Source organism: Cygnus atratus, chromosome 2, assembly GCF_013377495.2.
Source record: "Cygnus atratus isolate AKBS03 ecotype Queensland, Australia chromosome 2, CAtr_DNAZoo_HiC_assembly, whole genome shotgun sequence".
In the NCBI taxonomy this organism is placed as follows: Eukaryota; Metazoa; Chordata; class Aves; order Anseriformes; family Anatidae; genus Cygnus; species Cygnus atratus.
Window position 1 is genome coordinate 36,105,486 of NC_066363.1, and position 21,790 is coordinate 36,127,275.

At 37.5% G+C, this 21,790-nt stretch overlaps 1 protein-coding gene and 1 long non-coding RNA gene across 9 annotated transcripts in view; one reads left to right on the forward strand and one right to left on the reverse strand.

The window, feature by feature from the left end:
- Positions 1 to 1,510: 1,510 nt before the first annotated feature.
- On the reverse strand, positions 1,511 to 4,165 carry LOC118252762 (uncharacterized). The gene is made up of 3 exons (XR_004780238.1): positions 4,027 to 4,165; positions 3,506 to 3,545; positions 1,511 to 2,489 (listed from the first exon to the last, which is right to left on the reverse strand). It is a non-coding gene; the product is annotated as an uncharacterized LOC118252762 (long non-coding RNA).
- The window catches only part of TAX1BP1 (Tax1 binding protein 1), a 57,474-nt gene continuing 39,628 nt past the window's right edge, over positions 3,945 to 21,790 (forward strand). For 2 of the 8 annotated variants that reach the window (XM_035556398.1, XM_035556404.1), the window contains exons 1-3: positions 3,945 to 4,452; positions 7,030 to 7,213; positions 20,723 to 20,825. In XM_035556398.1, the coding sequence (XP_035412291.1) occupies positions 7,037 to 7,213; positions 20,723 to 20,825 (280 nt within the window). In that variant the 5' untranslated portion in view covers positions 3,945 to 4,452; positions 7,030 to 7,036. Of the gene's footprint in view, positions 4,453 to 4,650; positions 4,942 to 7,029; positions 7,214 to 20,722; positions 20,826 to 21,790 lie in introns of those variants that run through there. The other 6 variants (XM_035556402.2, XM_035556405.2, XM_035556399.2 and 3 more) reach the window with 5 other exon arrangements.

The following is a 21,790-nucleotide window of genomic DNA, read 5'->3' on the forward strand; positions in this document are numbered from 1 at the left end:
CTTGTGCCCATTGTACAGCGCAATGCTGCCAAGTCTCACACCTTAGGAGTAAGCTCTTGCTCCCTCCCCTCTCTGTCACATGCACACACATACAAAATTTACATGTCTGCTCTCACCTATGCTCTTTTGGGAAAAGCCACAAATTTCATCAATCTCACTCATACAGATCTAAAAATCCTGGCAGCTTTTGAATAGGTTTTCTTCATCACCTGCAATTAAGTGTTGGAAAAGAAATCCAAAATATACAGAGAGAGACTTTCTCCTTAATAGGAAATGTTAGCAATAGTATGTGATTTCTAATATGTTCCAAAGTTCTGCCACTCCATCTTACTGGAAGGCAAAGTCTGCGTACCCCATGATTAGATTTCCTTAAACGCTGGGCAATTCAGTGTTGTCAGCTGTAATATAAAACATTATTTATAACTATTTAACTGTTTTAAGAGTATGGTTAATAGGTTTCTGTAACATGATCTTAAAGAAGTTGATTAAGTGTGCTTTACAACGTGACCAGAAAGAGCTTCCGATTAGTGACATCAATATAAATATATATATTTTACATCTCACATGGCCCATACTCTTAAAAGTTGGGAGTGTTGAAATAGGAGTTGAAGCAAAATGAAATCAAGTCATTAGAACCTAAGCGTTCCCTTACCACACTTCATCAATATCATCATGTCATGCCAATAGATCGAATATCCATGACAAAAAGTACCTTTCTCTGGTCATAAAAACTAGAAATACACAGTTTTTCTGTCACTCATACAAAGCAAAGATGGGCCTCAGAGGAATAACTCAGGTCTGGATCCAAAACTCATCGCGGCTTTGCTTCAGGCTGCAATGCAGACAGTAAACAGAAAATACACTGGGCTCTGAATCTGAACACAAGTTCAAACGCAGTTAAGGTTAAACACATGTGACGGGGATGCATTTCTAATTTTAAGGCTATAAATCGCTAAAGGAGCTCACAGGATTAAAAAGATTGTGTAGTTATGGAAATAGTAAATGATTTCCAAACATGCAGGACTGTTTCCCAAGAGTCTGAAACCTGCCCCATGCTTCCTTTGGCAATCCTGGTTAGCTGCGGCTTACAGATTTTACTCCTCTTTTGTCTTATGCCTGAAGACGGAGTTGTGCAGATCTCATACTTGGCAGGGAAAGTCTCTGTGTAATTACAAAGCAGGGATACTGTCATGTCCCAGCCTGAATTTCAAACTTCAGGATCCAGTAATGCTCAATCCAGATACTGCTTTCACATAGATTTTTACCTTATTTAACATTTCTCGCAAAACCACAATCACTAAATTGCCATTGCTTATTTATCCTTCATTAATATACTTAAGAAATTTGGACAATAAGAAAAGGATTCTGCCAGCTTTCTATTTCAAAAAAAAAAATAAAAATACTGTGGTGGAATGTATTTCACAAAATGAGAGATATACTCTCTGGGAATTTTATATATATTCTCAAAAACAGAGAACTGATTTTTCTTCAGCCTTAAGAAGAGAAGGCCGCAGGGAGACCCTACTGCTATCTACAACTAAGCAGGGGGTGTAGAAAAGATGGAAACAAACTCTTTTCAGAGAAGCACAGTGAAAAGAGAAGTCACAACAGACAAAACTGAAACAGAGGGAATTCTAACCTGATATAAAGAAACTTTTTTTTTCAATGACTGTTGTCACGCACCAGAGCAGGTTCTCTAAGTGACGGTGGAATTTCCATCCTTGGAGATATTCATATTTGTGGCTGGGCAAGGCCCTGAGCAATCTCTCTCATTAGACCAGCTCTGGAGGTCACTTCCAACCTACCTTGTTCTGATTATATGACATATATAGAGAGAACCACATCAGAAAGACATTTCACATTCATCGTTTCTTCCTTAAAAAAACAAAAATGTTGGCTAAACAATGTTTCTACATGCTTAGAGTACAATTCTGGTATACATGACAAGCATGTAATTTGTTGGAAAATACTGGCTTGAATGAAAACAATTTCCTGTATTCTCCTTGAAATCCATGTGGTTGGAGAGGTGGAAGTCAAGTCAGGAGATAGGATTATTGCCATCTTACCATAACAAGCTTTTCTAATTGAATTAGAGTATTAGTGTTAGAGAGTCTCACATGACTAGGCATTCACCAGAAATGCTGATACCTGACTTTGTGTTTTAAGATATTAAATATTTTGCACAGAATATATGCAAAAACAGAAAAATAACATTGTTTTTCAACTCAAGAGCAAGTTTCCCCAAGGACTTACGGATGAATTCGTGGATGAATTTCAGGAGATAGTACCTTACGATCCCTGCCTAGAATATTCAGATTGATTAAAGCACTCAAACATTAATTGAAAGACAAAGTGCAAGTTTTACCAGTTCCAACCACTATTTTTGTTGTCCAAATCTTTCTTTGTATCAGTATAAGCTTAATGTTGATCTTGGGGTCACGGTGCATAGCTTTGTCAGTGTGGGTAAAGTCCTTCAGTTCTCAGAGTAGCTATAACAACATGAGAAAAAGCTCAACATGAGACACAGTCAAAACTTCTAGAGGGATAACACTGCTATCTAAACTTAGGATACAAATACGTAAATGAGAATGCTTATTAAATCATACCTTTATTTCAGTAAGAAATGTTCTTAATTTGAATAATTGAAGAAACATTTCCAGACATATATGGTTAAGGTATAAATGCAATTTTTCCCCTGAAAATTATGGATATAAGTACAAGAAAAGATGAAATTATTCTTGTCTTATTTACCTTTAATATTTACCTTGTATATATGACAACTGGCATATGTAGTTTGTTTTGCCTCTTATAGACACATTTAGCAATAGAAATAATAACTTAATACTGAATTATGACTAAACCGTAACTAGTTCTTTATACTAAATAAATATTTATGAACTGAGAACTGAGCACACAAATACCCCAAAATTCTTTAAAAACTCAGAATTGTGTATATTTTTTTATTAAGAAACCAAAGATTTATTTTTCAGGCACTTATTGTAAAAACTGTTCACTGCCAAAGAACACCTTTATTTCAAACCTCCCACTATATTCCATAAACTAGCATTATAATGATGTTCAGTGAAAGCAAAACTACTTGTTAGTCTCATCCACATTTATATTTCCCAGCTACTGACAGTGAAACTGAAGTTCTTTCCAAGTCCCAGCCCACAAGAGAACAGCATCTTGTGACTCTTACACAGCCCTTTATCATGCCATGTGGTGCAAAGGGCAGTGACAAGAAGAAATGGAAGCTAGAGATAAGAAAGTATAGCTTTCTCCACCTCCCCAGAAAAATGTATTGCTTTTCAGATTATCATAACAATTTCATTTGCCACTACAAAAAATCATCTGGTCTTAAAGGAGAAAAAGGACTTCACATACACTTCTTATGCCTTCTAAAACAATGCATTAGTATATAATGCAGGGAATTTGTTCCTTTCCAGGGAAAATGGAATATATGAATAGTATAAGAAATTATTATGTACGTAAATCAAACGGTTACCTAATAACCTGTGGTACACACGAAGACATAAGGTTGGTTTCTGAAAAAAGAAGCACAAAATAGAAGCACGTACAGCGATTAACCTTAATTACTTGAAAGGGGAGCTTCTATGCTCCACCTTGGTTTTATTTCCATTAGGAGTGACCATAAACTAGCCAGTGATCTTCTCAACAACTTACGTCAGAGGTTTATGACTTAAACATATACCTCCACATAGCCTGTTCATTGATAATACACATGAAAATATAGAAGAAACGGTAGCAGTAAGGAGGCAAAGGTGATTTTGAAGACCATTTGCGGGAGCCGTCCAAGTTCAGCATACTGGGACATGTCCAGCGTGCCACTGACGATTACTCATCGCTGCTGGTTGTTACTCAGCCCCATTGTTCTGGTGAATGTCCTACGACTCGACTTTGGATAAAACCCCAGCAGAATCACCGCCTTTATGAGGTGATGTGCTTTAACGGGGATTTGCCAGTTTACGCAAGCAGAACTGTGTACGCATTTACCACCACTCTTACCTCACTCTTCCCTCGGTTGCACTCCTTGCAGGTCCCAGGAAAGACCTGCAAAGAGTGGGAAACCGATACCACCGACACAAGGTGCCAGCGTTCAGTGTTTTGGGAGCGGGACGGAGGAGGAGGACACGACTGAATCGTGGTACGCGAGCATTACACGAGGCGTGCTGTAACCACCCACACGCAGTAAGGGGGCTTGGGCAGGGGTTTTATGAGAGCAACAGCCCTGTACAACGCCTCTCCTGCACCCACAGCCGTTTCTCCCCATCCCCGGCCACCCGAAGCTGCCCCCGCGGCTGAGGCGGCCGCTTCCCCGCCCCCGGCTCGGGCAGGGCCGGCGCTGGAAGTGACGCGGAGCGGGCGGAGCTGCTTGGCACTGATGGCGGAGGCCCCATGTTGATGTCCCCGGCGTCCTCCGTGCCTGCCGAGGTGAGGGGAGCCGCGGGGCCGGGCTGAGGGCAGGGCACGGTTCGGCGACCCCTTCCCCGCCGCTGCCCTCCGGCCGTCCGGCCGGGGGGGGGACGCCGGGTGGCGGGTCGCCGTGCTGCGCCACCGGGAAGCCGCCCCCCCCGGCGACTTCCTCGGGGTGGGGGAGGAAGAGGGGAGCCGTGCCGGGGCTCGGAGGGAGGGAACGGGGGAGAGGGAGGCAGCAGCAGCGGGGTCCCCTATCCCCGAGGGCTGAGGAGGAGGGGTGGTTAGGCGCGGGTAGGCAGGGCCGGGGGCTCCGGGAAGGGCTGGGCTGCGGCCTCTGCTTTTTCCTGCCCGACCAGCTTTTCCTCCTGCCGGCCTTCTCGGCGTGTAAAGGCCAGCGCGTCTGCCTGCCCCCGCGAGAAAATCGCTTGTCATGGCAGTGATGAAGCCCTAACGTGGCTCTTCGTCCTCCTCCTCCCCCCCTGTTTCCCCACCGGCAGCCGTGAGGTAAGCAGGCAGGCAGCCAGCATCCCCACAGCTGCAAGGAGATCGCCTCACCTCAGCTCCGGGGATTTTCCTGACGGGGAGCTGTAATCCCAGGCTTAAAGTTCTCAGTAGTTCAGCTTCGGGCCTGGAAACGAGGCCACTGCGCAAAAAATTATTTATTTATTGCCTGCTTCTTTGTAATACGTGCTCATAATAAATTTATAATTTTTTATAGATCTGTTTAAAAAGTTCAATCCCCTTGTTTTTGTTTCTAATGTTTTACTTTTTTGTGCTTTCGAGTGAGGAAAACTGGTGCAGTCTGTTCGTGTCAATGTTACATGTCATCAGATACTGCTCAGTTACTAAAGTGAAGGAATTTGTTATACCTGAGGAAAAAAACTTCAGGCTGTTCTGTTTCTTTTAGAGTTGTAGAAGCTGTGGCTTCTTGCTATTTATTAGTTTGGAATAGGTTTGTGAGGTGTCTCACATGTAATCTTCTGTTTTGAAAACTGTGGGAGTTTTCAGGGTTTTACTCTGCTGTAAAATTTCCTTCACTTCTGTACTCAGAAGTTCTATAACAGGTGGGATTTGTGTGTAACTTATTGCTTCTAAAATGTCTTTTGATATTTACCTTATTTTTTGTGTAAGTTTTTGTGGAAATTAACATATAAAAGGAACGAAGACAAGAAGTTAGACATTTAATCTTTATAGCTGTGTCATTCAGGGCACAAAAGTGCTTTTTATTTAACATCTAGTATATCAAAATGTCATGGCTGCTGACTTGTACTTTGTGTCACTCTAATTTGGACAGTAATAAGCTGGTTCTGAGTGACAAATACCTGTTCAATTCAGAGTGCACTTTATTTCTGAGAGCATGAGTTCTTTGCTACTTATTTCCTGACTGTTGAAAACAACTTTTAAAAGGCTGTGGGAAATATGCAGACAGCCTTTAATCTTTGAACTTCGTGAGACTTGCAGTGGCCCATCCCTTTTTGGGATTGGTTTCCACATATATCTTAATAAAACTGGTGTATTATGTCACTCGCTTGGCAGTTACCTCATTCAATGAGTGTGTTTGCTTGGTCAGTATAAAATAACTTTTAATAGCGATGGCAAGAATAGGATGTCTCTTCTTTCCAGAAATGTGCTAGATATCCAAGGCCCCAATCCAACTAGTATAAAATATTTCGACAAACTTGTGGTTGTAGATTTAAATCAGACACCTGAAACTTATCAGTTGCCTATCTTTTTGACAGATATTGCTCAATCTGAGAAATGAACGTTTTTGGTGTGCTTGTGAAGCATCTGGCAATGCTGTAATTTTTAGCGCAATGTATCCTGAATGAGGTGGTGAATAGGAAGGGCGCTTAAATGCTTTCACAATCCTACTGAATTGGTGTTAATCCGTCAAACTGCATGCAGACATAAATGTTCTCACTGTCAATGAAGTCCATTGTTTATGGTAAACATGCAGGACTGCGGGCATGTGGGTTACAGTGGGAACAATAAAAGATGCCCACAGACTGCTAAAGAGAGATTAGAATCTTTTGAAGAAGAGGGAAAAAAAAAGGCTTTTTAACTAAACTTTCTTGTTTGTTAAAATGTCTTAAAGTGGAGCTTTGTTATTTTCACTGAGAGGGGAACAAGAATTTCATTTATGAAAATGCTGTCAAAAGTACTGAGCATTACAGATTCTGAGAAGTGTTTGAAGTTAAGGGAAACTACAGAACTTTGTTTCTCCTTCCCTGAAGCATCTAGAACCTTTAAGGACATTTCATTAAGTCAAAACCCTGCTTCATTTTCCCACCACTTTTATTTCCCACTTTCTGATATTCTATCAGTGATATAATACTAGGGACATCTCGCTAAGTGATGCTCTCTCCATCTTGGTGTCATTGCTAAAGTGCCTGCCCTTTCATTCTGAGAAGTGATTGTTTTGGAGTGTAGCTGAGGCAATGTATTTTGGTGGGCTTGGTCTATAGCTGTCTGTTTTCAGAACAGAGGAATGAATTGTTTGTTTGTCTTGGTCTGGTATATTTCAAATAGATTCCTTTCTAACTGATTTCTTCCACTATATTGAAGTAACAACTTATATGATTTTTGTTGCAGATCAGTCATGTCATCCTTTCAAGAAGTTCCATCTTCAGCTAATGCTTTACAGACTTCCAATTTTGCACATGTGATTTTTCAAAATGTGGCGAAAAGCTATCTCCCAAATGCACACCTGGAATGTCACTACACTCTGACCCAGTTTATCCATCCTCATCAGAAAGACTGGGTTGGTATTTTCAAGGTAAGTAAAGTTTGTTCTATTCACATTTCTCACACGTTCACTGTCTTCTCTTATCAGCTAAAAAAGGAAAAACCCAGCAATAAAAACACTCTCATAAACTCAAGTGGAACATCACTTAAGTGATGTGTAAGTAGCTGCAATTAGAGTCTGAGTTTTTTAATAAAGATTAGACCGGACACCAAAACTGGAGGAATGAGTATAGTACGTGTGTGCTGGAGTAAAGGGAAGCTCTCATGAAGTGGTGTGGTGCAGAATTAAATGGAGATGATACGGGAAGAAATGTGTGGTCATAGAATGACACTGTGAGCATGACTATATGAAAAGTGTGAGCCAGAGTAAGTGTGAAGTGTGTGTGGAAAGAACAAAGCTAAGCTGAAGATGGTGTGACCCAGGCCCCTGACTCATTTATGTTGCTAGAGCAGGATGAACGGTATAGATCACAAAAACTGTTCAAAACAAACCCTTGAATAAAGGAGAAGAGAGGCTGTATCAGTTGCCTCACATCAGTGACTTATTTGGAGTTACTTTTAAAGATAGTCTCGAGGGATTAGAAATTGATTAATTCTTACATCTGCTCCTATTTAAGATGTCGATTTACATTTCTTTGTCGATATAGCTCCTAGTAGATGATGCTCGTATGCCTTATTTGAATAGTAAATAGAAGCTTTTTTAGGGGCTTTAAAGAAGTGATACTTCGGTGGAGAAGGGCTAAATGTAACAGACTGTTTTGTTATTGAAGGACCTGTCCCTTAGAACTGTCCACTGATAGCTGAAGAATATAATTTTTTGACTGTAGTCACTAAATTATGTGAAGGAGGCAGTAACTACAAGCAGGCAGATTCCTCTAGTGAGAAGTGTTTAAAAATATGTACATGTGTTTTGATTTTCTGGTAAGTTTTGACAAATAGGAGTGTGACTCAGCACGCTTGGTGTTCAGTTAACAGCATTAGTGAAACAAACAAGAAACGTTATCAGAACTTTAAGGAGAGTGCTCTTCATGTTACACAAGCATTATGAAATTATTTAAATGTATGTTGAGGAATTAATGTTGTGGCTCTGTGTGTTGGTCTAAGTGAGACAGGCGATTAGGACCCTAAAAATACTGATTAAAAAAGTAAAGTAAAAAAAAAAAAGTGTGAAACAGTTTTTCAGTGACTGCATGAAATGCTGTGTACGAAGTACAGATACCCTTGATTTTATCATGTCTGTGATGGCATAACCTGTTGAGGTATGAGGTTTTTTTTTTTTCTGCTTTGGTAATGGCAGGTAATATGGCTTTGGCAGTTGAGTAAGGCTTTGAGATGACATGAGGTAGCAGTGTTGCTGAAAGAAATGCTTTCCATTTCTTTTTACTCAGAGTGGTTTATTTCTTGTGTTTCCTGTCCTTTGCTTGAAGCAAGCTCTTGTGTGATGGACCAAATCAGGAAATTGATTGAGGTTAAGACCAACATTTTGGATTATTTTTAATGGAATTCCCCAGCTGAGTTTCCAGTTCACCGCATTCTCATCAACACAAGGGAAAGAAGCATTATGAAATAGGGAAAAGGAAGAAAGTTGTTTTCTGTTTGTGATTGTGTCATATTCACTAAGTGTTACGAATATACCATCTTACTATAGTTACAGTACAGTGCACTAAATGAAGCCGCCTGTCCATCTGTATCCTTGCCTATGAATATATATCGGATTAGTACAGAAAACTAAGTAGAAACTAAGATTTTTTCCTGTGAACGTTTTGTTGGTGGTGGTTCTAATGTGGACTTCCCATTTCAGGGGGCAATGGCTTTAACTGTAGACAACTATATTGTCTACAGTTAAAGCCCTTGTCCTGTGTTTGCTCAACTGGTTAAGTAAGAATTTTTTTACTGAACTGAACAATGAAACGAAAACCATCACTTAAAAGGTTCCTATGAATTCATAGGAACCTTTTAAGTGATGGTTTTCATTTAGATTGCAAGTCCATTTCTTCAGTGGCAATGACGTCTTCAGTAGACTTTTATTTGTATTCTTATACCATTCTGCTTGTTTTGCTAGTCTTAGCTGTTTTTGCAGCTGCACAGTGAAATGGATCAGGGAAGTGATCTGACCGGAAAGTGCCATCCCTCCTTCCCCAGCTTTTTCCACCTCGTTTCCCAGCTGCTTTTGGTTCCTCACCATATGCAGTGGGCAGCTCTGTTGGCATCACCGTGATGGGAACAAGTAGATTAGGAAGGATGGGGGCTAGGCCTAATTAATTGGCACGGCTGCTTTATGTGGAATTCCAGTCTAAGTTCATTTTTCAAATCTTTTCAAAATTCTCTGAACAGCAACTTTTAAGGGTTTGGTTTGTCAGTTTGTTTCCTTTTTAAAGGGAAATTAAGCTAGTAGTTCCCAGAAGCAAAAAATGATTTCATATACTGACTCCTAAACTCTAGCTTGTGAGTTTTTTAAATGTTTCTGTAGTGTGCACCACATGTCGAATAGCCTGTTTTTATTTTATGTGTGATTATTATAGGATTTAATTTTGCCATAGTGTTGTGCAGCGTATGTGAAAAAGAGATATTAAAAATGGAATGCTTGGTAGGAGCCAGAAATTACTTATAGGTGTTGTTGTTGTTGTTGTTGTTTTTCCTCCTGTGTTGCTTACTGTGGTTATTTACTTGTTTATAGATTTTTTTTCACTTTGTTATCTCAGTCTTTTCCACCTGGCATGTGTTATTTTCAGTTTTTATTTTTAACTCCTTCTCCAAATGTTACCAGTTTTCGGTGTTCCATTTTCATCACTGACTATGGCTTCTGTTTAGAACTGTGATATGAAAATGACTTCAATGAAAGGTACCACAGCTGGTTGCTTCATGTTGCAGTAGTTTATTTACAGATATCCTCTCAAGGTTATTTTACAAAGCAGCTGAAAATAAGGAGCAAGAGCAAGATAATGCACGTTCTTGCTGTTCGCAATCAGAGGCATCAAAAAGCCTTGTTGGGAGGTAGAATAGGTCTAGAATGTCAGACCTGAGCTAGGGATTTGTGCAATATTTGTACAACATTATTACAAAGAGCTGAATAAATCCCCAAAGTTCTCCTGAAACTTAACAGATTCCATCAATTCTCTGTATATGCTGTAGATAAAATGTGATTTTTCTGTTGTTGCTGGTGTAATTTAAATTGCTAAATGCTCAAATTTTGTAATGTTGAACAGAAGGCATTTCTTGGTGGATATGAAACTGTTCCCAAGAAAATTGTCTTCTATTGTTAATGGAAGCCCAGTGTTCATAAATTAAAAGGATAATGTTTTATATGCACCAATTATTGTATAACTGAACTATCCTGCTGTACCAGTTTCCTTATAAACTAGGTGTATGTAAAAGTCATAAACATGGGACTGTACTTCTGGCAATTTTTTTTTTTGGAATAAGTACTGTTGTGAAGGTGATGTTACCCTTATCTTTGTCATTTGAGTAAAAGTTCTGAATATACAGCCTTTTTATTCTTTCTGTATATATCCTTCTTTTTCTTCCTTGTTCCCTACAGGATGCTTAAAAACAGTTTTTAATTGATTCTCCCAATCTGTTGTCGTTCGTTGCTGCTATTTCTTTTATGCTTTTGTGGTATTTTGGAGGACCATCTGCTACCAAGCACCAAAAGTTCTCCATCAGTTTTATCGCTGCTTGTTACTAAAGGGGAGACAAAAAAGTTTTACAGCTAAGTACTGGTTTAGTGCTCAGCATGTACTTTCTTACCCTGAATCCCTCTTTGGGATATTTTGTGGGAGCTATGATTAGAAATCTGCTTTCCCTCTATTGGATGTTTCTGGGCAGAAGAACCTGAGTTCCTAGTGTGGAGTCAGAGGGAAGAAGGCTTGTTCCTGAAAGAGTTGATAAGAGATCTCTCTTCCCAGAATGATCTAAGCCCAGGGCCCCCATCATCATCTCCTCTCCTTCTCTTTTGATTAATTAAAATCTGGAAAGGCTCCTAGGGTAATCTAAATCTAAACCTTTGAAATGAGGAAAACCAATTATTATGTATACTGCATCTGTTTGCAAAAATTGGCTGGTAGGTGGCCCTAATCTCCGGATGGGGAAGTCTACAGTTTGTGACTTTATTTTGCAATAAAGTGAAATAATCATGTGGCCACATGATATTTTTTTCATTATTAATACATAATGTCCAGACTTGCAGAAGTGTTTGAAAAAAAGTGTTTGGCTTTTAGGAAGAATTGCTTATGCCTCTGTTCAGGGCATGTGTGGGCAAGTAGGACCCGCAGATGCTCAGTATACAATAGATGCATGTTTACTGTGCATCTCAAAGGCACAATGAAGTCATGTTTGGGATGTGATACGATACTACTCTAAGAGAGTAGAGTTACAGATGTATGTGTTTGTGGTGTGCATCATAATAGCATCTAGGTTTCTGAAGATTTAATTTTGCTGAGGTCGGCACACTGGAAAGCTCTGTGATATCAGCTGGGAATCTTACGTGTTTAAAGATAATGGTTTCAGTTTTGCTTTCTCATTAGTTACCTAGTCCCTCAAACCTCTCAGTTCCCATTGTTGTCTTAAGTCATCTTCATTGCTGTTCTTCTAGGGTGTTGACTTTAATTGTAGACATAGTTTGGTATTGACTGTCTCAACGTACCCCTAGAGAAGAAAAGGAAATTTGTTCTTAATGTATACGTTTTTAATATACACAATTTAAAAACAGTGATCTGGCTTTCTGGTATCTTAACGTATATATATATTAAAAAAAAAAAAAAAAAGGATTGGGAAGATCTTGAAAGATTATTTGAACACAGTAAGCACAGACTTGCTCTGAAAGGGTATTCATTATTTAGGAGGCCACACCTCAGCTCCTGTTTATGTATTGGTACAACGCATGCGCTTACGTGCACCTTAATTTCTCTCTCTGCAGTTCACTGATTTATAGTGCACCTCAAATTTAGCTTGTCTGCGCTCAAAACCTCTGTAAAATCAGCAGTGGTTTGAATAGACAGCTAACAAATAGCTTGGTTGCTGTGTTGTAGCAAGGCAACGTAGACGGGCTTTTGTGTAGTCCTCTGGGTTAGTTTGCTTTGAACTTTGACTACAAATGCCAGCACAACTTGTGTGAGCAGTTTCAAAGTCCTGGTTTTGTCAGAGATTAATATTCTAGATAAGAATTACTTCCATATCTACAGATCAATTGTGAAGTGTAGGGCAACAGCTGGATGTGTTATTGACCACATGCATACTGTAATACAATTTTTCTGGCATGGAATCATCTCTGCACAACAGGATATGAGGGATACAGAAATGAGTAGTGAACAGTATGTCCTGTTTTTAAAATAGTAGGGAATAGAATTACCGGAATTCAGAGTGTTTCGAGAATTACGATGTCCGCCAATTAGAGCGATTCTCTTCTGGTTTGTCTTCTTTGGAAAGATGCCTCAAATAACTGAGATAATACTTTTCTTTAAAATAAAATTAAAAAAATAAAACTCCATGATACCGTCATTCACTGTTTCCTTACTAGATAGAGAAAGATTAGCTGGGTTTGCATGATGCTACCTTTGATAAGAAGTTCTGACATTCAATCCAAAGTGTCACTGATTTTCTAAAAATATTTATTGTGGTAGGTTTTTGTGTTAAGAGACAAAAATGGCATAACAAAGTGGCCAGTAGAAATAAAAAAGTTGTGCTACTTTATAGTTTTCATGAAATGTGATGGTATATTAATACTTGATTAATCACCCTTTTTACTACCTTTCTATGCTTATCTCTTAAAGCAAACAGTAACTTTGTTGCTCTTTGATCTGTCATAACATTTCATTGGGCAGTCATTTACATATGTATCAGGTTTTCTTTTTAGAGCATTCCTATTTTTTTCTGTATTTATTGTGATTTATATCCAATAGGAGAGAAAGTTGATCCTATGGTCTAGGCACTTTGTCAATGCTATTTTGACATATTCCTCTGAACTATGAGGTAGAAATACAACCAACAAGAGATGATAATAGGGTAGGAACCTGATAGTACCTCGATACAGCAACAAATGCCATATGTTCTCAATAGCCTGGGTTAAAAGATTACCTGTACGTGTTCATAACATTCAGCAGAGATGGACAACTTTGGGTTTGGGCATGTGATTTTCTTCTTTTGGAGGCAGTTCATGTATTCTTGCCGTACTGAAGAGTACTTTGCCAAATTATATTCTAAACTGCATGGTTTCCCTTCTGAATTACAAAAAGGACTTAACAATAACAACAACAGAGTTAAAATTATTATTATTATTTTAGAATTGCATCATATTAGGTATTGACAATAAAGGCCAACTGGTTATGCCTGCATTGGTTCAGCTAAACAAGTGTTTCCTGGGTTTGCTTCTTTGCTCTGTTGTTGTTGTTACCTATCTGCACAACACATGTACTAAGCTGCTATCTTACGTGAATGAAAGCTGCTGCTCATCCAGTTGCATGACAGCTTTCTGAGGCTAGTGGAGCAAGGGCCGAATGAGCTTCTCTTGCAGTCGTGTTCCTTTAAAGCTGTCACGCTCAAGACCAAGTTGCCTGAGTTTGCGAAGGCATTATAAGGGAAAGAAACAGCACAAAATTAGGGTGGAGGGAGGGAAGTATTCATTCCCCATGTTCATCTAAAACTCAAGAAATTAAAAATGAAGCTTGAAAGTATTTTTACACTGTAAACACTGTGCAGTTGTAAGACAGAGCTTTCACCTTAGGAAAGGTTATACTTTTTAAGATAAATCAGATGTAAGTTAAAGGAAACAGAGCAAAACTAAAATAGTTGGTCATTACTTTTCTTCAGTAGTATATTATTGAGAAACAGACAATTCCTAACTCTATGACTGTTTTTTTTTGTGTGCGTGTGTGTGTTTTTCATCATTTAGCTTACTAGTTAGCTAATTTTCTTCTAGCTACTTGGTGGGAATGTACTGTGGGTGAAATGTAAAAATTGCACTGTGGGCCATTTTGATGAGAAAAGGGTTTGCATGTGGGGGCCAGCACAGAAGAAGAAAGAACTGTGACACCTACGTAGCTATTAGTAAAGGAAGCGCTGCCTGGTGTGAGTATTGCAGGCGGTTCAGTTGTCCCCCCTTGCCCAGCCAGTGTTAGACATCTTAAACTTTAGTAAACTTCAACATTTCCACTGTGACTACAGGTTTCGTTTATATAACTAAAAAGTAGTTTATGATGTCTTAAAATGAAATAAGCCCTTTTGCTCAAAAGTAGGAAATAGGAATATAGCGAATGGATTACTCTGTAATGACCTATTAAAACTTTCAGTTTTATGGGAAGAAAGTGAACTACATAAACCAAGTATTGTTTGAGTAACACATTGTACATAATAAACTAAGCTCAATATGACATGATGCTTAGTCATATATTTTGTTTGGTTTAAAAACATGGGTAGGGACAGTGAAAGTAGGATTTGGATTCTGGACTATTAATCTGTTGGTTAAGGTATGGAAAGCAAGAGCGTTGGAACGTATACATAGCTTTTCCTATTGAAAAAGGATTTCTGAGCAGAGCATGTGAGAATTAAAGTAGAGAAGCAGAGAGGCTAGAAGGATGTGCTCAGTACCAGGTTAGTAGCAGAGACTTTAATTCTGGTTAAAAATTCTGTGTAAAAATTAAATAAATATATGTTTATGTGTATATATATGGTTTAGGGGAGTTGCATCATCTAAGTCTTGTTCGCTCTTTTTGCTAAGAAATAAGGACATTAATAATATTTCGAGTTTTTAACTCTGAGCAAGATACTTTCAGGGTTTTCAGTGAATTCCTTAAAAAGTGATTCCTTACGGCGTCAGCACATCCAGGCAGTGCATTGGATGATGAACTTGAGGTCAGAGTTCACAGCAAGTCTTGTGTTTAGTTTGATGGGCCGTTCTGTTTTCCTCCTCTGAACTTCAGAAACTAATATGCTAGATTTCTTGTGTACTTTATAATGTTTGTGTACTCGAATGTGGATGTTATAATATCTGCTGTTGCCACGTTTTAAAATTAGACTAGTAGTAGACTGTGCCTTTTGTACTCCTCCTTGCTCACAGGAAGGTCCACTGTATGTCCTATTAAGATTTCGCATTTATTTAAGATTTCTGATGGGAAGAAAGTGTATATTTGATAGTATATACTTCCTTCGGTTTTAACACTTTGGAACTTGGCTTTATGTTAGTAGTTGACAGTAGTTGACAGTGCTTTTTATTTTTATCTTTTATTTTTATTATTTTATTTTATGATTTTTTTTTCCAGAGTTACTTTTATTAAGGGTATCCCAACTGAGTTCTGGCACAACAACAAAGTCTGTAGCAGTTTTGATCCACATACTGTTTTACTTGATGGTGTTCTCATACTGAAAGTCTTATTCTAATTTTTAAGATTTTTGTTTGTTTGGAGAGAGGACTGGTTTTTGTTGCTTTTTTTTTTAAATGCGAAATACTCTTCCAGTTAATAGTATCAACTAAAAAAGAAAAAAAAATACCATGAAATTATTCGTCTGACTTGTTCATGTGCCATTTTAATCAGTATTCTAATGAAAGTTTTTGTTTTGTTTTTACTTTGGTTTCACATTTGCGTATATTAGAATACATTCTTCATAGGAGAATAGGGCTGTAACATCATGTGGGGCCTAAACAGGAATTAAGTGTGAATTTCCATCTCTTTCCCTCCATTTCCTTTTTTATTTTTTTTTTGGACAGCTTTTAAGTTCGAGATATTAATGTCAATAAATATGTTTTTAGCTTGAATAGTTAGATCATAACTTTTTAGAACTCGGTCAGTAACTGCAGGAAACAAAAAATGAAATGATGTAATCTGCGATCAAAGTTCTATGAGGCATTAAAATAGCATGTAAATATCGTCTGTATTTACTTTTAACGTGCACTCATCTTACAGTTCCAGTAGTGTACTGGAGGGAGTTTGGACAGGCACTAAAGAAGCCCTGCTTCTTTCTGTTTTTGTGCTGATGGCTTCTCAAGTGTTGGAGGATTTCTTTGCATCTGCTCGTTAGAGCAATTTTGAATTCTTAATGTAGTCTGTGTTTGAAGTTTTTCTTCTGCTCTGTTACTCAGGGGTTTTCGTGGGTACTCCTGTGTAGATAAATAGGTAGATATGAATAATCGAAACAGATTTAGGGTTGGATTTTTTTTTATTATTTTTATTTTCACAGAGTAGTTTATTTGCTGCTGCTGTTTCAGTGCAAATTGCAGCAGGGTAAAACAAGCCACATCACCCAAAGAGCATAAGCTGCAAAAGGTTTACAGGGTGGCAGGATAGCCTTCACCTGCTACTTGAACATCATTTTATGGAGAATATATTTCTGAAAATGAAACATTAGGTCTAATTTATTTGCTTTTAACTTAACAAATCTTACCTTTTGAGTTTTAAAAGTATGAAATTAAAGAATGTGTTGGCCCAAGAACTCTTTGTTTTAGTCTGCGCTCGGATATCACTTCTTTCAAATTCTATAGGTTTCACAGAAGGTATCATTTAAAGAAGGATAGGTATGCAATAAGTAAATACATTTATTTCTTAAAAAAAAAAAATGTTCTTCAGGTTTTCTCTGTTATACACTACTGATTGCCACAACTGTTGATGCCTGTTGAATCACTTAACTTCTTGAGGCCTGCACTATTACTGGGAAGATGCACAGATTTTTCTTTTTACAAGAAATGTTTTGGCTTGCCCTCTTCCATTGCATCCCAAACAGAATTGTATTGGATCACTTGCTGTAATGGTCTTTTTAATTAAAAACAACAAAAGCAAAACCAAACAAAACCACCTTAAATGGACATTACCTTACACAAAAATCTTTCTCCTGTCAGTGTAATCCAAAAAAGGTCTTTACAATAAATGGCGTCATGCAGGGGCTTTGAAGGGTGTCACTCCTGTACCCTGGTGGAGTCTGACCTTGGAAATAGTCTGTATTGTCTCTGGTATGTTTTGTCACATTGATCAACAGTCAGAGAAATGATTTAGCTCTTCTTATCCCTGTCATTAAATTGAAGATAGCCTCCTCCTCCAGCATGTTGGCTTGGAAAACTGTTCTTCATTTTGCTTTTAGAGCTACAGTTTTCTTTATTTTTTTTTTCTTTTTTTGTAACTCCTCCCTTCCCTGCATGCAAATTAATCATGGTCTGGTTGACAAGTATTCCCATCTTTCTCTTCATCATTTTTACTCTTGGTTGATTTCCTCTGCTGTTTTTCCCCCTAGTTTCAGTTGACAGTATTTCTGTTTTTATTTCCTGTCCCTCAAGCAATTCTAAAAATTCTTTATAAAGTGTTAGTCCTATTTTAGGCAACTATTAGCTTTCCTGCTGAGGTGAATGAAATATATATGTATATATATGTATTTTTTTGGTCAACAGTCACATCTAGGCCATTGTTGAGTCTTTCAGCGTGCTCGTACAGTCTGTGACTGTATAATCTGTTGCCATAGAGAAGGTTATGAACATGGAAGACTGTATTTGTAAATCACTGTGTACTTCATGTTTAATTAAAACATATTGGTAGAAAAATGTTCGAAAGATCTAGATTGTTGACCTAAAACATCTATTACTTACTTTCATTGCCATTTTCTTCTTGGAATATCATTACTTTGGTTTTACTCCTTGTTTTTGTCACCGAAGAAATAATCCTATGAAAATTGATGATAACCATTGTTCAGTAGAAAAGACGTTGAATGATGTTACTAATTTAACTTGTTTTGCTGCACGGTACACAAACTTCTCCTTTTTTAATTTATGCAGCTGGATGAGAAGAGCCACTTGCATGTGCCCCTTTAAGTAGTTGGCTTCTAAGAATCAAGACAGTATGAGATGGGGAGCTTTGGTAGGGGAAGCAGATGATGGGTGACAGGAAATAGGGGGAATTGATGGAGAAAATACGTGCCTGGTAAACTTCCCAGGGTATTGCCCACTAGCTGGTGATGTGTCATGGTTCTCTCTTTACTAATAACCCACAGATTAGAGTTACACTTGAACATATAGTACCAGCTCAGAAACAGGCCAGAAGAGTTGGGTAATTTGCTTTCTACATAATTAGTCTCTTTGTATTAGTATGAATAGAATTTCAAATGACCTAAAAAAAATAAATTATGAGCATTACTGTTAGAGGTAAAGTATTCCTAGAATTTTGGGTTTCAGCATAGAGAAAAAATTGAATTGGAAACTGAATTGATCACCTAGGGAAGAGATCATGCTAGCAACCATTTTTGGTTTTATATTCATATATTTATATGGATTTTGCTCCCTCTCTCTACGCTTTCTGAAGTTTTCATTATCAGAAGGAATGTCCATTTTATTCAGGAAAATAGGATGTGTGCGCGCGTTGTTTTTTTTTGTTTGGATGGTTTTTGCTTTTTCTTTTATTTCTTTGTTTAAAACAGAATTAGAAACTAGAGTAGGATGAAGAGATTGCTTCAGTTCTTTACCATGTTTGTTCTGAACACAGTAAGTCAGTTTCCCTTCTGAAATTAAAAAGAACAAGACAGGCTTTTCACTCAATGAGAACCCAGTTTCTCTGTTTAAAAAGCTGTCTGCTTTCTGTGTTGTATGCCAGTAATGGTATATGCTTCCCTTCACAGAGGTGAAAGTACCTTCAGTGAAAAGGGGGTCTTAACATCTGAATTGGATATGAAAACATAACTAACGTGAAAATTTGAAAATTTACAAAATTTTCTGTGGATTTTTGTTACAGAAAAATTGCTTTTATTCCCTCTCCCACCTGCCCCATATCTCCCAATGTCACTGACACCCCAAGTTACCAGAGGAACTTCCCTTCCTATTTCTAAAATATTTTAGTGTGTGAATGACAACCGCAGGAGTTCTCATTTCATTCATGTTTTTAAAAGTTCCTCAGTAGGGGATCTCAGAATTCCTCACAGATTCTCAGATTCCTCACAGAATCTTCTTTGTCTAAGAATAGGCTTACGATACAGTAGTTGGTTCCATTTTGGTTTTTTTATTGAGTCAGCAGAACAGTCAGAAGCTGTTCTGTATAATGAATGTTGCCTTAAAAAAGTGACTGTAGCTAGCAAAAGGAAGTTTTGAACTGCTTTTGCTGTTGTTCATCTCTGCTTTTTATTAATGTAAAAAAGGCCTGGTTGTAGAGCAATTACTTTTTCCCGAACAGTAGCTATTGCCATGCTTTTAATACAAAGTGGAGAAGTAGTTTTGTAAAAGGCAGCTATGGAATAGTCTCTTCAGATTTTTTTTTCTAATGCTAATTATTAATTTTCATACTACTTGAAATCTGTAACTGTATAAATACTGTTTAATTACTTTGGGTACTACTGTTCTCATTGCCCATATTCTCATTGCCCATTTTTTTCTCCTTTTTATTTTTGTAAAGCTGACAACCTCTTAAGAAACAGTTCTTAGTCCTTTCAAGATATACTATTGCAATGTATCCTTTATAAAGGAGGATTTGATATGAACTTAAAGTTTAGAGATCTTGTCTACTGAAGTAATAGAAATCATGATTACCAACTTCATCTTTTTTGTCGTGTTCCCCTCTCCAATAATGTTGATAAAATCAGTGGACAGTTTGCCCCCTTTCCTTCTTAACTCTTCCAAGACACCATACACAGTTACTGACAAAACATGTTACTACTTTTTGACCAGGTTTTGATATTTTCTTTTAGTTAGAACAAATACATCTGTTTCATTGCACTCCTTTATCATTACATTATTATTGTTCTATGCTGCTTTATAGTAACTGGTTGCTTTGGGTTTCAGGTTTAGATGCATGTATTTCAAGCTTGTCGGAATATATTTCTTTGGGGGATATCATTTCTTATTTCAAGGAACTGCAGGTTTTATGAAACACTGGAAAGTAGGTGTTTATTGAAGTTACTGGGGAAACTGCACTAACTTAGTTAGGTTAAGCTCACTTAACTGAGTTAGGTTTTCATGCATTTTTTTCCTTGCAGTTATATTGTGCTGTATAAATGGAAGAATTAGCATTCCAGTGAAATGCTAGTCTTTAGTTAGTATTGCAGAAATTGTCGAAAAAAAAAAAAGTGCTAGCTTAAACCTGTCATATTTGTCATTTTCAGTAGGGAAGAGGTGTTTTCTTCTGCCTCCTTTGTGTTTTCTGATGAACCTGTTGGATTGTGGACACAAAATAGTTGATATTGGCAGAAGTTACCCTAAGAAAATCTCAGTATAAACTACTGAAGTAATATTTTTGTATTTTCAGTGTATACTAGTGTATCTTTATAGAAAAAATATAAATGTACCAAATAATAGTTTAAAGTATAGTGAAAACTGTCTGGTGTTTTAATTTATATAGACCCTTTTATTGCCTTAGACCCATTTATTGCCTTAGGTAACAAGCTTAATAAAATTCATGCTAAATCTTTGACATGCTTGTTAAAAATATTCTTGATTTGTAAACATTGTTAAATATCTTTTTATTGCATGTTGAAGCAGAAATATTCATATTACAGTATGTTGTAAAGGCCAGGCTGTGACATCTTAACTATATCTGCCTAATATTTTCTTTTCTTTTTGTTGTTGTTGTGGTTTATTTTATTTTAGGTTGGTTGGAGTACTGCAAGAGATTATTACACATTTCTTTGGTCACCTACGCCAGAAAACTATGTGGAAGGATCAACTGTTAACTGCGTGCTGACTTTTCAAGGTGAATTTAAATAAAGCAGTATCTACCTGTATTTTCTAGCTTCCATAGTTTTTTTAAATGCTCATCTATGTGTTAAGATATTGAGGGTTGGAGAACAGTTCTAGATCTTCAGAAACACAAATTGTAGGAAGGAGAATTTACCATATAAGTCTTTTGCATGCTCTTTTTGTTACCTGTGTAAAGTTCATTCTTATTTCAGATGTCAATGGGATTGTATGAGTAATTGTGTGACTCAGTATATTTTTACATAATAATTGGACAGTGCTCATGACTGATGGAAAGAGTAGATCTGCTGGAAGTTATTCAGACACCAAAAGTGATGCCGTTTAATCATTGGCAGGTTTTTTTTTTTTTTTTTTTTCATCTTGGCATCTCTTAAAGCATTGTGTCTTCACATTGTCTGTTTTTAGTCTCTGAACTTTAGACCATTCCGTGTAAAGTGATTCTTGTTAAAGAAAGAAAGGATAAATAATGTAAATGACGGTTTGGTGAAGGTTCAGTTTTGTTCAGAGTTGCAGAGGACCTTTTGAAAGTGAGGAATTGCTGAAAGTCACTAAATTTTAAGAGAAGAATAAGGAACAAAACAGAAAATGGTACACCACTATACAAGTCTATATTATAACTGCATTTTCAATACTGTATGGAAGTCAAATCCTCTGCCTTCCCTTCCGAGTCTCAATACAGATCTAGCAGAACTAGAAGATGAACACAGCAACAAGGAAGATCAAAGTCAAGCAGCTTCTGTGTAAATAAGAGGAGTTACAAAGATGAGAACGATGTGGCTAATCATGTATAAAGGGACCTAGGTGGTTTAGGTCTAGCATTAAGAATAACTTTTTCACCAACAGGTGGAAAAACTAATAGTAGCAGCACTTGAACAGGTATCCCAGGAAGGTTTGGATGGATGGGAGTTCCACACACTTGCTTGACTGCTGCAATAGGTCCAGACTGCTGCTGACAGCAGT